General features: G+C 48.6%; 2 protein-coding genes and 1 pseudogene across 3 annotated transcripts in view; all 3 read left to right on the forward strand.

Moving 5' to 3' along the window:
• The window catches only part of LOC136624365 (zinc finger protein 83-like), a 179,900-nt pseudogene that overhangs the window by 47,517 nt on the left and 118,320 nt on the right, over window positions 1–14,063 (forward strand).
• The window catches only part of LOC136626716 (zinc finger protein 27-like), a 659,137-nt gene that overhangs the window by 41,404 nt on the left and 603,670 nt on the right, over window positions 1–14,063 (forward strand). The window lies entirely within an intron of this gene.
• On the forward strand, window positions 2,934–4,487 carry LOC136624491 (oocyte zinc finger protein XlCOF29-like). Of its 2 annotated transcripts, XM_066598475.1 has the most exons (4): window positions 2,934–3,204; window positions 3,533–3,712; window positions 3,997–4,061; window positions 4,432–4,487. In XM_066598475.1, exons 1-4 carry the CDS (start codon window positions 3,127–3,129, stop codon window positions 4,436–4,438), a joined length of 330 nt encoding a protein of 109 aa, XP_066454572.1. In that variant the 5' UTR covers window positions 2,934–3,126; the 3' UTR covers window positions 4,439–4,487. The 2 variants fall into 2 exon arrangements, with proteins under 2 accessions (XP_066454572.1, XP_066454573.1); XM_066598476.1 differs by lacking the exon at window positions 4,432–4,487 and having other exon boundaries at window positions 3,802–4,055.

Consider the following 14,063-nt stretch of genomic DNA (forward strand, 5'->3'; position numbering starts at 1 on the left):
CATATACATGAGACATATATATATATATATAGCACCCCCTATGTACATTACACATATATATATAGCACCCCTCACCGAGGACCGGCACAAGGCTGTGTCACCACCGGACAACGGAAAACACAAGATAAGAGGGAAAACTGACCCTGCTGATAAATGGGAAAGGTCCCTGCCTAAAAGCAGATTTAATGCTCTGATAAGGGCAAGTAAACTCTCAGCGGCTACCTGCCCTACCAGGGGGGCAAGAGAGGGAACCGAACTACAATGCGAATAACCGAGGGAGGGGAATATACAGCAACCTAACTAAGAGCTGCACAGCAAACTGGGAGGACATGACAGCTCCAAGCATCATGCCCAAATAGAACTGCAATACCCAGCAGAGAGCTAAGGGGGAGGGATATACAGCCGTCCGTACCTGCTGATGGACCAGAGGAGAAACCATCTAATAAACCTCACAGATGAGGGGGGGACTGAGGGAAATACCAACATGTATCTATATGGGTGCCGACAGCAGCAGGAAACCCCTCACAGAGTGTCACCAGCAACCTGCATAGGAGCCGAGCGACCAGTCAGCCTCCACATCATGGCTAACGTAGCGAAACACCGTCATGGCCAACAAGACGCGGTATATACATTATACAGATATATATAGCAGCCCACATGTAGATCACACACACGCTCGGCTCTACACCCCTGACTTACACTCACTAGGCTCCACTCGTTCACCTCGCACACACTCGGCTCTGCTCCTCCGTCTCACATGCTCGGCTCTGCTCCTCCGTCTCACACGCTCAGCTCTGCTCCATCCACTCCCTGAATACATCCTGATGGGACACACAAACTGCAGGTCACACAGCAGAGTCCTGCATCCACTGAGCGGAGACCTGGTCATGTGACCCCTTGTCTCCTCCCACACACTGATCACATGACGGTGACATCATCACAGGTCCTGTAAGCACAGAACAACCCCACGGCTCCTGTCCAGCTGCAGGTGGAGGTATGTGGGGGTCACAGCTTCCCCTTGTGGAGACCCTGGGTAGGTGCAGGAGATCAGCAGCCATGTAACGCTCCTCTGGGGAGTCTGGGATGTACATAGGAGATGGTACAAGGCCTCTGCAGCGCCCCCTATTGGCAGGCCTGTAACATGGCTGGGAATAGAAGCCTCCGGAAGGCAGAGAACATCTCCAGCTACAATCAGGATTATTCGGCCTCCACTACAAATTCGCTTTCTACAATCCGTATAAAATCCCCCCAGAAGGATATAAATAAGTGACACAACTGATAGAACGAGCGCTTTCCCCAAATCCCCACAAAATGACCCTTTTTCTGCCTCCTGCGGCCCCCGAATCCCCCATGAGGTCTTTAGTCCTGGGAGCCCCTTCTGCTGAGCGGCTGCAGACGGACAGCAGCTTCTGCCGGCGCTCCGGAGGAGTCTTACCCCGTTCCTCGCGGCCGCCGGCTCACTGATGCTCTGGGGTTTGGGAGGTGCAGCCGCCGTCTCGTCGCTCCAGAATCTTCCGTCTTCTGAAACCAGTAAATCCCCCAGAACTTCTCGGCTCGCAGCTCCCGGCTGGATGTGCTGTTTGTAGCATTTAGCGGGAAGCGCTGGACACGTTTTGGCCGCCCGATCCTTCTTCAGCGGCCGGACTCCTACAAATCACTGGGGAAGAAATAGCGGATAACATGTTGTATCTTCATAGCGTCATAAATCCCCCTGGTTAACCCCTTCCTGCTCCTGGGCTTATATGTACATGCTGAGTGATGTTCTCACCCAGCTGGTCTCCCGCTGCAGCAGGGATCAGTGAGAACATCAATGCCAGCAGTTAACACCTTACATGACGCAATGAATGTTGATCGCGGTATTTGAAAGCCCCCCATGGGAAGATCATGTAAACGTGGAGGGTGAGTGGGTTGCCATGGCATATGGATGCCAGTCAATGGCGTCCGGGTCTGTGATCACTAGGATAAGCTATGATGCACTGCAGTACAGAAGTATAGCGGTGTATTATCAGAGCGATCATAGCCTCACCCGTTCATGTTCGCTCCAGGGACATAAATATAAATGTATGTATTTTGTTATCATTGGAGATGAGCGAGTATACTTGCTAAGGACAATTGCTCGATCGAGCATTGCCCTTAGCGAGTACCTGCCCGCTCAGGAGCAAAGATTCGGCTGCCGGTGGCGTGTGGGTAGAGCGGGGAGGAACGGAGGGGAGATCTTTCTCTCCCCCTGCTGACTGCCGCAACTCACCTGTCTCCTGACCGGGGAGGTACTCACTAAGGACAATGCTCGCTCATCTCTAGTTATCATCAAACCCTGCGGTAAAAATCCCATTATTTACAGAGTTCTTGCGTTTATCATCTTTAGGGTACACGCACACCGACGCTTTTGTATCCATTTTTAGATCGAAAAATTGGGTCAAAAAAGCGCCATTTCATCTGATTGGGGTGAAGTCATGTAGACTTGTTTGTTTATTCGGATGAATAGTCCAAGCAAAAAATAAATGTCACCATGTCCCGTTCTTGTCCGAATCTCAGCTGAGAACAGTACCTGTCACTGTGTGGTGTCCCGCACATCGGATGCACATGGATGGGATGGCCAAGTGCTGAGGATGTCGGGTGCAACTTTTTAAAGTATCTGTACGCATGTACCCTTAGGCTGTACTTACATTGGAGCGCATGCAAGACTGATCCAATATACTCAGACCGATATGGAACTTGCAAACTGCACATCAGATTTTCACCTGTGTGAATATAGCATGTTGTTCAAATAAAAATAGTAAAAATAGTAAACCTCATACAGCACGCCAGTGTGCGGCAACTTTTTCAGTTGCATAGGAAATAATGAGTGATATCTGCCAAAAATAGGACCCGCTGCGATCTCTCTATCGCTATCTGTCAGAGAGAAAAATCGCTTGTGTAAAATAATGGTCTCTTTTCACGCATCCCGCAACGCACAGAAATTGTATTGAAAATCGCCCGTGTGAATACACCCTTATTTATAGCCGTCCTTGAATCCCCTATAATCCAGAGATTTGGGGTGGCTTACATTGTCTCGTCTTCTCTCCATTCAGCATGCTCGGCTGATATCTTCTATATCAGATAATATTCCTGATTGACCCAACAAGGATGGAGAGGAACCGGGACAAGATGGCGGAGAGTATATTCACCCTCACCCTAGAGATACTCTTCCAGCTTACAGGAGAGGTGAGAGATTCTGGGGATGACGTCACGTTCCATCATTCTTATCTCTGTCAGTCTCTGGTCACATCTACGGCAGAGGATTTACTGCTAATTCATCATAAAAGATCTACTATAAGGCAATTGGAGGTTGTTGGGGATCATTACTGTCTGTCATCTAACAGAACCAAAACTCTGATAATTTCATTCTTCTGCTCCTGTGACTGAGTAGAACAACAGAGATGATGAACACAGATGTGAGGAGAATCTTAATAATTGTTGGCCATAACTGGAGACATGAAGGACTCTGGGAATGTCTGCAGGGATATTTATGGATGTATCTCTTCATAAACAGGATTACACGGTAGTGAAGAAGGCTTCTAGTGATGGCTGTCAGGCCCTGGTGTCTGATGGAAGGAGAAGACCCCTGAGCCCAATCACAAGTCCTCAACCTCACCCCCTGATACTGGAGGAGATCAATGACCAGAAGATCCTAGAGCTCACCAACAAGATGATTGAACTGCTGACTGGAGAGGTGACGCTGCTGGGAATGCTGGGACATTATACAGTAACGCTATGGCGGTATAACGTGTCTGGGTGATGACGGTATCATTGTGTTGTCAGGTTCCTATAAGGTGTCAGACGTCACTGTCTATTTCTCCATGGAGGAGTGGAAGTATTTAGAAGGACACAAGGATCTGTACAAGGACATCATGGTGGAGGACCACCAGCCCCCCCTAATAGACAGGACTAAATCCACACGGCCTTTATTATTTGTATGTAGAGAATGAATTCAGTGGCTGTCTGTGTTTTCTGCAGGTAGATCCAGTAAGAGAACAGCAGCGGAGAGATGTCCCCATCCTCTTCTTCCACAGGATAATCAGGTAGATGGAGAGAAGGTCTCATGAAATCTCCCCTCTGGTCTGTAGGACGGCTGGGAAGGTCTTGTGTTTACTCTTATTATATGATTGATACTTGTGTAATGAGAAAGCTGGAGATGGCAGGATTACAGCCGACCGCAGACATTAGATCTCCGCATCTTATCACTATTTTCTGGTTCTGGAGACTTCTGGTTGGAATAAAGAAGCAACTGGTTGGAGTTATACAGGAGACCTGCAGCTATTTGGCCCAGATCACTACTGCTGTCATGTCATTCCGGCTCCTCATACTAATTAATGACCTTTTCTGCCCATATAAAACCTTCCACACGACTTCTCCAACTGTGTGATGACTTTTACAATATTTATTTCACAGCTGGTGAAACTGGAGGAAGATCCGATCCCTATTGATGCTACAGAGACACATGTGAGGGGGGATCAGCCATGTAAGGAGGAGATCCCTACAGATGACCCCCCAGGTGAGACTACATGTAAAGAAGAGTCTGTGTTGTCGGGTTTCAGCTGTATATTCCCTTATTCAGCCAAAGACAATCTTGTTTTCATTATTCACTACTCAAAGAATTAAAGGGACATTTAAATCACATGAAGAGTAAAACTATCAGTCCGGCACATGGAGACTCCACATAGCAGCTTTTTAAAATTCATATTAACCCCCTTTTTTTTCATTTTTGTTTTTTGCGTCTTATTTCTACGGTGTACAAACTGCAACAAAAGTGCCAAGATCTTACTTTCTGTGGGTCAGTATGATTACTACAATGCCAACTTATATCGGTTTTTTGTACTACTTTTATTTTCCTAAAAGATTTTTAATTTTTACATGTTATTTTCTGTCATCATCTTCTGACATCCACAACATTTTTATTTTTTCGTCGACATAATTGTGCGAAGCTCATTTTGTGTGAGACGTCCTGGAGTTTCTGTTAGGGTGGATTCACAGGAGTGTGTTTTCCCCATGACATCATGACAGCATACGCTGGAGGTTGCTCACCTGCTGACCTGAAGGGACAGGAAGAGGCAGAATATAAAAAGCACCTCCCCTCCACCAACACCAGTGTTTTTCCTGTCCCTTCAGGACAGCAGCGGCAGAACTCCAGCAACGCTGTCCCATGCCGGAGGAGGACTTACCGGCGAAGCGGCGGCGTGGATCTTTCGGGCAGCCCCGGCAAACCCAGTGGGAAGGACCCCATCTGGGAGCTTTCCGGGGACTGCGTGGGCCGGGGCCCAAGTACGGGTTGCCGGCACCACTGCGGCCGTCATTTCGGGCGGCGGCCGCCATCTCCGGTGGGCCGGGGTCCAAGTACGGGCTGCCGGCACCACTGCGGCCGTCATTGCGGCGGCGGCCGCCATCTCCGGGTCCAGGGCCGACAGGAGCGCTCCAGGGGGCGTGGCTTCGGATACAGCGCGGTGACGTCGGACGCTCCGCAAAGGGGGCGTGGCCTGGCGCGGCCGGCGCCAAATTCAAAAATCCGCTGCCCCTGCATCAGCTGGTGGTGTTTCTCCACGCTAAGGAACGATCCTAAGCACAGGAAGCGTTCCTGCAAGGCGCAAGATGTCGACCAGAGAGGACCCAGAGACCCTCCTAACTGTAAGTGGTCCAGTGGACCAACCTACACCTGCACTACATACACTTCCCCACTAACAGAGTTTCCCTTGTCTTACAGGACAGGGATACTCAAAAACCAAGGGAGGCTAGACGCAAGAGTAAAAAATGTCCAGTATGTCTAACCAAACTTGACGACTCCTGCACCAAAACGCTATGCGCTACCTGCTCCGCGAAAATTATGCAGGAGGAAAAAACTTCCCTTATGGCCGAAATTCGGTCAGTCGTCCGAGAAGAAGTGCAGTCCTCCCTCTCGGACCTCCAACCTGGGCCTTCCGGGGTTACACGCAGGTCGGTTCCGGCGGTGTCTGAGTCTGACTCCGACATAGCGGAAAATGTGGATTTTGACGGGGAAGTGACGCAGGAGGACAAGAAATATCTTTTCTCTACCGCGGACATGGATCAACTGCTGAAAGCAGTACGCAGGACCATGCAGGTGGAGGAAGACGTGCAGCAACCCCGCACAGTCCAGGAGGATATGTTCGCGGGGTTACTCCCGCAACAAAAATCTTCATTCCCCGTAAACGCCACACTCAAGCAGCTGATCCTAAATGAGTGGGAGAGCGTGGATCAGGCTCCGCTAATCCCCAGGGAATTTAAAGAACGCCTGTTATTTCCGGGAGATGAAGTGTCCTTTTTGGACGAGATACCTAAAGTCGATACTGCAATTGCCATGGTATCCAGAAAGTCCGGGTTGCCCTTTGAGGATACATCCCACTTAAAGGACCCGTTGGACCATAAGGTGGACACATCCATGCGTAAAGCCTGGTCCACCTCCGGTCTCATCATGAAAGCTAACATCGCGGCCACTTCCGTGGCTCGTTCCATGGCAATCTGGTTGGACCAATTCGCAGCCCTAGTCGACCAAAAAGCCCCTAGGGAGGAGTTCGCAAGCGGCATCCCTCTGCTGCGAATGGCAACAGGGTTCCTGGCAGATGCTTCGATGGAAACAGTCCGCCTCGGAGCCCGCATGGCAGCCCTATCGAACACCGCCAGAAGGGCAGTGTGGGTGAAAGAGTGGTCAGGGGACGCTGCGTCCAAAAATAGGCTATGTACCCTACCGTTCCGGGGCGGGCGTATATTCGGACCAGACCTGGATCGTCTGCTGGAGAAAGCAGCTGACAAGAGTCACGGACTGCCTGCCACCAGACCACCCAAGAGACCCTTCACCCCTCATCCCTCGTCTACGTACGCCGGGAAGGGAAAGACCGGAAGATGGTCTTATCCAAAGGGCGGAAGGGGTAAGACTTTAACTTTTGTCCCTCAGCCCATACTTTCGGGCCCGGTAGGGGGTAGACTGGCTCGCTATTCCAATAGCTGGCGTAGTATTACAACTAATGAGTGGGTACTGCACCTAGTGGCGGAGGGGTACAGGATCGAGCTACTATCCCGCCCCCCGGACAGGTTTATGATAACCCCAACCCAGTCTCCAGGCCTAGAACAGGCTCTGTTGAAGGGCATACGGAACCTACAGGGTCTCGGCGCGATTATCCCAGTCCCTAAGAAGGAACAGGGAAAAGGCTTCTATTCCCCCCTCTTTCTGGTTCCCAAACCAGACGGCTCCCACCGCACCATTATCAATTTAAAACAACTGAATAAATTCATTGAATATAGGAGATTCAAAATGGAAACCATTAGAACTGCAACTCCTTTAATTGCCAGGGATAACGTAATGGCTACAATAGACCTTAAGGATGCCTATTTTCATATCCCCATTTACGCCAACTCACAAAAATTCCTGAGGTTTGCGCTGAGGGTGGAGGGGGAAATCCGCCACTTCCAGTTCGTCTGCCTACCATTTGGAATCTCCTCGGCTCCGCGAATTTTTTCCAAGGTCGTGATGGAAATGGTGGCCTTCTTACGAAACCAGGGTGTCATGATCATCCCCTACTTAGACGACTTCCTGTTGGTGGCAGATTCCCCATCTACTCTGAGATCACACTTGGAGTCCACATTGCAGTTATTTAAGGAGCTTGGCTGGATTGTTAACGAGTCAAAATCCAACATGGAGCCAGAAACCAGGAAGAAATTCCTGGGTGTCATTCTGGATTCCAGTCTACAAAATTCGTCCCTTCCTCCCCTAAGAAAACATCTTATCATAGAAGAATGTTCCAACCTATATAAAAAACATAGGGTAACGATAAGAGACGCAATGCGGATCCTGGGACTAATGACTTCGTGCATCGGCGTGGTCCCCTGGGCCCAATTCCACAGTCGCGGACTCCAGTCACTAATTCTCCGGAATTGGGACAAGTTGCAGGCTTCGCTTGATCAGACAATCCCTATTTCTGCGGAAGCCAGAGCTTCTCTCCGTTGGTGGGTGTCGTCGGACAACCTGTCTCAGGCATCCGATTGGAATTTGGACCCGGCCGTAATAATCACGACCGATGCCAGCGCCAAAGGGTGGGGGGCCCACTTTGAAGGCGGTTATGTACAGGGGGCCTGGGACGTTCACGAGAAAGCTAGCTCATCGAACTTTAGGGAGCTTAAAGCTGTATGGAAATCCCTGCGTAGCCTGCAAACACGATTAGTGGCGAAACATGTGAGGATCTTCTCAGACAATATGACAACAGTATCACTCATTCGCCACCAGGGTACCACCAGGAATCCTCCACTACAACGACTGGCGGGGCGGATCCTTCAATGGGCGGAAGGCACAACAAAGTCCCTATCGGCCTTTCATATAAGAGGAGCCGAGAACTCAGCCGCGGACTTTTTAAGCAGAAGGAAAGTGGACCCAGGAGAGTGGGAACTCCATCCAGAGGTGTTCAGCCTTCTTGTGGAGAAGTGGGGGGTACCAGAAGTAGACCTCTTTGCGTCAAGCGCAAACACCAAATGCCGGCTTTTCTTTTCCAGAGGCGCAGAGAAACAGGCCCTGGGCACGGACGCTCTCTCTCACCCCTGGGATTGGGACCTAGCGTATGCCTTTCCCCCTCTACCACTAATCCCGCTTCTGCTAAGGAAATTACTGCAGTCAACCCTAACAGTAATTTTTGTAGCACCATATTGGCCCAAAAGACCGTGGTTCCCCCTCCTGAGATCCCTGTCAGTGGGAGAGCCCTTCCACCTTCCAACAAGACCGGACCTACTGTCGCAGGGCCCTCTTCTTTACCCGGAAGTTCACAAGTTCAGGCTTACGGCCTGGAGCTTGAGCGGGTAAAGTTCCTAGGAAAGGGTCTTTCCCCTAAGGTTATTTCCACCATTAGCGAGAGCCTTAAACCCTCGACACACAAAATCTACTCCAAAGTCTGGAAAAAATTTTCGGAGTGGTTAGGCCAGGACATCCAGCAGCTGGATCAGCCAGACGTCCGGAAAATCTTAGATTTTCTCCAGGCGGGCCTGGATAAAGGTTTGAGTCCGAATACACTCAAAGTCCAAATTGCGGCCTTGGGGGCATTCTTCGATCTCGCGCTGGCGGAGCACAGGTGGATTAGGAGATTTCTTAGAGGGGCGAGCAGATTACATCCATTCACACGGCCCACGGCACCACCCTGGGATCTAACCATAGTCCTTCAGGCCTTATGCGACCCCCCATTTGAACCGATTACGGATCTATCCATCGCCTGGCTGACATACAAGGTAGCCCTGCTTGTGGCAGTTACGTCAGCCAGACGCGTGGGGGAAATCCAGGCCCTCTCACGAAGGGCCCCATATATGACTATCCACCCGGATAAAATAGTTTTTTCTTTAGACCCATCCTTCCAGCCTAAAGTATTGTCAGATTTCCACAGGGGCCAACCAATAGTTATTCCAGCCTTTTGCCAAAATTTCAAAAATGCAAAAGAACAAAAGCTCCATAATATAGACGTCAAAAGAGCGGTACTAGCGTACCTCGAGGCAACAGAAAGTTTCAGGAAGTCTGACAAACTTTTCGTTCAATTTCAGGGGCAGGCCAAAGGAAAGGCCGCTTCTAAAGATGCGATCGCCAGGTGGCTCAGGAGAGCCATCCAGGAGGCTTACAAGGCCAAGGGCATCCCCCCTCCAGAAGGATTGAAGGCCCACTCAACGAGAGCGGTGGCATCCTCTTGGGCGGAGAGAGCGCACGCATCGATTGAGCAAATCTGTAACGCAGCCACATGGACTTCAGGCCATACTTTCATTAAACATTATAGGCTGGACTTTAAATATAGCCAGGACGCATCCTTCGGTAGGAAGGTGCTCCAAGCCGTAATCCCTCCCTAAAAAGCCCATGCCACTTATTTGGTATTCCTCCAGCGTATGCTGTCATGATGTCATGGGGAAAAGGGGAATTTTTTCTTACCGATAATTCCCTTTCTGGAAGACATCATGACAGCATACGGGCTTTTTTCCCCCCCTTACCAACATGGTTACCCTAGTTTGTCCAACACATGAGGTAATGTGTATGCTTTAACTTTGTTTTCTGAGGTGTGTGATGTCAATAAAAACACACCTTCTGGTTAAGTAACTGGTCACTGTGGTCATTTGGAACGCACTGGTGTTGGTGGAGGGGAGGTGCTTTTTATATTCTGCCTCTTCCTGTCCCTTCAGGTCAGCAGGTGAGCAACCTCCAGCGTATGCTGTCATGATGTCTTCCAGAAAGGGAATTATCGGTAAGAAAAAATTCCCCTTTTTGTGCGTACTTAGGTGCGTACATATGTCCGCACTTAGGTACGAGCAAAAGATAGCATGAACACAGCTGCGTGCTTGTTGTCAATGGAGCCGCGGCTGCTCCCTACATTGTTTTTCAGGGAAGGACTTTACATATAAGCCCTTCCCTGAAAAAGAAACATTTTAGTGTAAAAAAAAAAAGCCACCCTATTCAATTGAGCCGCAACTGCTGCCGGTGGCTCCATTGAAAACAATGCTTTGCCGACACTCCTGCATTCTTTTTCAGGGAAGGGCTTTACATATAAGCTAATTCACAGTTATATAAGCAGCAGTACTTTAGGGATACATCAAGGTCCCCAGTGTCTTTCAGAGCCGTATTACAAGGCGAGGAGGAAAAAACTGCAAAGCCCAGCGTGGGTCCGGATCATGACCCAAAATAGAAATCCTAAACAAAGTATGGTCCAGGCAGCAACAGATCAATCCAAAATATTTTCTTTATTCCTCCATAAAAAACTGGCGACGTTTCGACCCGTTCAAGGGTCTTTATCAAGCTCAGTTGGTACAGACAATATAACATATATATATATATATATATATATATATATATATATATACAAGCTATACAATTACCAAAAGCATTACAGCTATGTAGGTACAAGCCTCCTAAATTCGCTGCACATCAGTTGTTTAACCATCTCATGATCAGGGAACTCTCTGGTGTATGGGAAAGTACCTTAACTTATTGCATGATGTCGCCCATGCCGATCTCCAAGAAGGGGTTAAGATCATCCTCCCCATCGCCATGAATCCCAGTTCGCCGCCCGGATATACACATCGTGCGTCATCACACACGTCCGCGCAGGCACGATATTTCAGGACCAACGCGAAATCACAGATAACAACGTCATACACATCACTCGGCCTAACAAGACCGCGCCTATGTCAACATCAATCCGCACATGTGCCACAACCATATGCGCACGTGATCAGCCTGGTCATATGCATAATGTTAGAATCATGTGATTGTATACTGAAAATTAGAGATGAGTGAGTATACTCGCTAAAAGCAATTGCTCGAGTGAGCATTGCTTTTAGCGAGTACCTGCCCGCTCGAGACTGAAGGTTCGGGTGCCGGCAGCGGGCAGGGAGCTGCGGGGTAGAGCGGGGCGGAACAGAGGGGAGATCTCTCTCTGCCTCTCTCCCCCCCACTCCCCCCTGCTGACAGGCGCTACTCACCGCTCCCCCGCGCCGGCACCTGAGCCTTCAGTCTCGAGCGGGGAGATACTCGCTAAAGGCAATGCTCGCTCGAGCAATTGCCTTTAGCGAGTATACTCGCTCATCTCTACTGAAAATCCATCAGAGAAACGCATCCGATATGAAGATCGGGATTTCGTCACTATGTAATAAAGATCAACGGGCCTAATTACAATAGTATATTCACAAGAAGAGAAGGGCTATATACATAAAAAAGCACTACTATAAGTGCAGTTAGTTAATTAAATAAATTATGTGATCTACACATGTACCATTACCCTTGAGACTACAGTGGTACAAATAATATCTCAAAGTAGCCAAGTACATCTATATGATAGGCCCTCCAAATAGTTGTCAATAATGCCTCCACAGATAGTCCTCTCTAGAATTCTATATCATAAGAGATTGATCACCGACACATCATCAATGCAAAATTGGTTTTTATTATACAATTAATGGATTACCAGCAACAACATAACACCCAAACATATATCGGGGCTAATCACAAAACGTGCAAAAATATAATGTAGATGAACCACTCAATATCACATCGTCCCCAAGTTTTAATTCAAATGATGTTCAATTGCAATAGGTATCAAAGGAGTATGCAGCAGCGACGGCATCATGGAGCATCAATACTCTCGGCAGCTATTCGACCTACAACCTATATCATGTTACATATTACGTCTATAGTAACCTACATCTGAATAGAGGTGTCCAATGAGAGTTCACTAATAAGGTGTCATATGGTAATCCACATTCAATCCCTTCGGTTGTAATTAGAGATGAGCGAGTATACTCGCTAAAGGCAATTGCTCGAGCGAGCATTGCCTTTAGTGAGTATCACCCCGCTTGAGACTGAAGGTTTGGGTGCTGGCGTGGGGGAGCAGTGAGTGTCGGCAGGAGGGAGCAGGGGGGGGGGGGGAGAGGGAGAGCGAGATCTCCCCTCTGTTCCGCCCCGCTCTCCCCCGCAGCTCCCTGCCCGCTGCCGGCACCCGAACCTTCAGTCTCGAGCGGGCAGGTACTCGCTAAAAGCAATGCTCGCTCGAGCAATTGCCTTTAGCGAGTATACTCGCTCATCTCTAGTTGTAATGTGTCTAAGGCATAAATCCATTCTGATTCTTTCTTTTTTAATAACGATACTCTGTCACCTCCCCTCTCAAGAAATGGGGCATGATCGATGATTTTAAACCGCAGCTGGCTAATAGAATGTCTATATTCCAAAAGGTGTTTGACAATAGGAAGATCCTTTACCTCAGTTCTGATAGTGCTCGTGTTTATTTATCCTAGCACGTACTTCCTGCGTCATCTCACTGACATACGCTTTGCCACATGGGCATGTGACTAGATAAATGACGTATGCCGATCTGCAAGTGTAATAATCTCTGATCTTAAACGTACGTCCAGTAAGGGGGGGTTTAAATGTATCTCCCTTAACTAAATTACCGTAGCAGGAGCAATTTAAACATGCAAAACTACCGGGTTTTAATGGGCCAAGAATTCTCTGAGTAGTTACCCTTTTAGATTTATATAATGGACTTACCAACTTGTCTCGCAGATTGCGTGCCTGTCTGTAGGCCATTACAGGAAAATTGCAAAAATCATGTTTTGGTCAATATTGACCAATGTCTGTAAAGAATATTCCTGATGCAACCACTATCATCACTGTGGACACAAAGGGAATCCTTTTAGATTTCTCAACTCTAGGCCTCGGGGTCAATAATTCACCCCTTGTTCTAGATGGGGCCTTTTTCATCATACTCTGTGTAAAGGTAGTTGGATATCCCCTATCTTCAAACTTATGATGCATTTCCTCCATCCTCTATTGACTGTTTGAAAATTTGGGGGGACTCAAAGCGAACGCTACTTATATGTGTGTGGGTGCTGTCAATCCATGCTATCTATCAACAGTATACACTGCTTAAAAATTGGGGGGGGGGGGCTCAAAGTGAACGCTACATATATGTGTGTGGGTGCTGTCAATCCATGCTATCTATCAACAGTATACACTGCTTAAAAATTGGGGGGGCCCAAAGTGAACGCTACATACCCGTGTGTGGGTGCTGTCAATCCACACTAAGAACAGTACACACTTTAAACTTTTGGGGAGGGGGGCTTGAAGCTAACACTACATATCTGTGTGTGTGTGCTGTCAGTCCACGCTATCTAACAACAGTATACACTGTTTAAAAATTGGGGGGGGGGCGCTCAAAGTGAATGCTATATACCCATGTTTGGGTCCTGTCAATCCATACATCTAGCAACACTATACTCCGTTTACACTGTCTATTTTGACCTATAAGCGTACGCAAAATAACTCGCAGTTTGCGTAGCATTTTGACCAAGTGCATTATCCAACATGATGAAGACTAGGGGTAAGGGTCAAGGTCGGGGACGTGGGCGTTCGAATGAGGGTGTGGGCAGAGGCCGAGGTCCTGGGCAGGGTGAAACAGTGCTGGCGGGCAGGGACACTACATCTCCCTGACGGCCCATTGGGTTAACCTGGTGGTGGCTCAGACAGAGTCTGACCCTGGGTCCGATCACATGCTACCCACACCTAGGAT

This window comes from Eleutherodactylus coqui, chromosome 4 (assembly GCF_035609145.1).
Source record: "Eleutherodactylus coqui strain aEleCoq1 chromosome 4, aEleCoq1.hap1, whole genome shotgun sequence".
In the NCBI taxonomy this organism is placed as follows: Eukaryota; Metazoa; Chordata; class Amphibia; order Anura; family Eleutherodactylidae; genus Eleutherodactylus; species Eleutherodactylus coqui.

Bases quoted from the DNA above. Each gene is read 5' to 3' on its own strand.
- LOC136624491 (XM_066598475.1), top strand. From the start codon at position 3,127: ATGGAGAGGAACCGGGACAAGATGGCGGAGAGTATATTCACCCTCACC. The intron at 3,205-3,532 runs GTGAGAGATTCT...CTTCATAAACAG, and splicing joins TCTTCCAGCTTACAGGAGAG to GATTACACGGTAGTGAAGAA. The intron at 3,713-3,996 runs GTGACGCTGCTG...TGTTTTCTGCAG, and splicing joins TTGAACTGCTGACTGGAGAG to GTAGATCCAGTAAGAGAACA.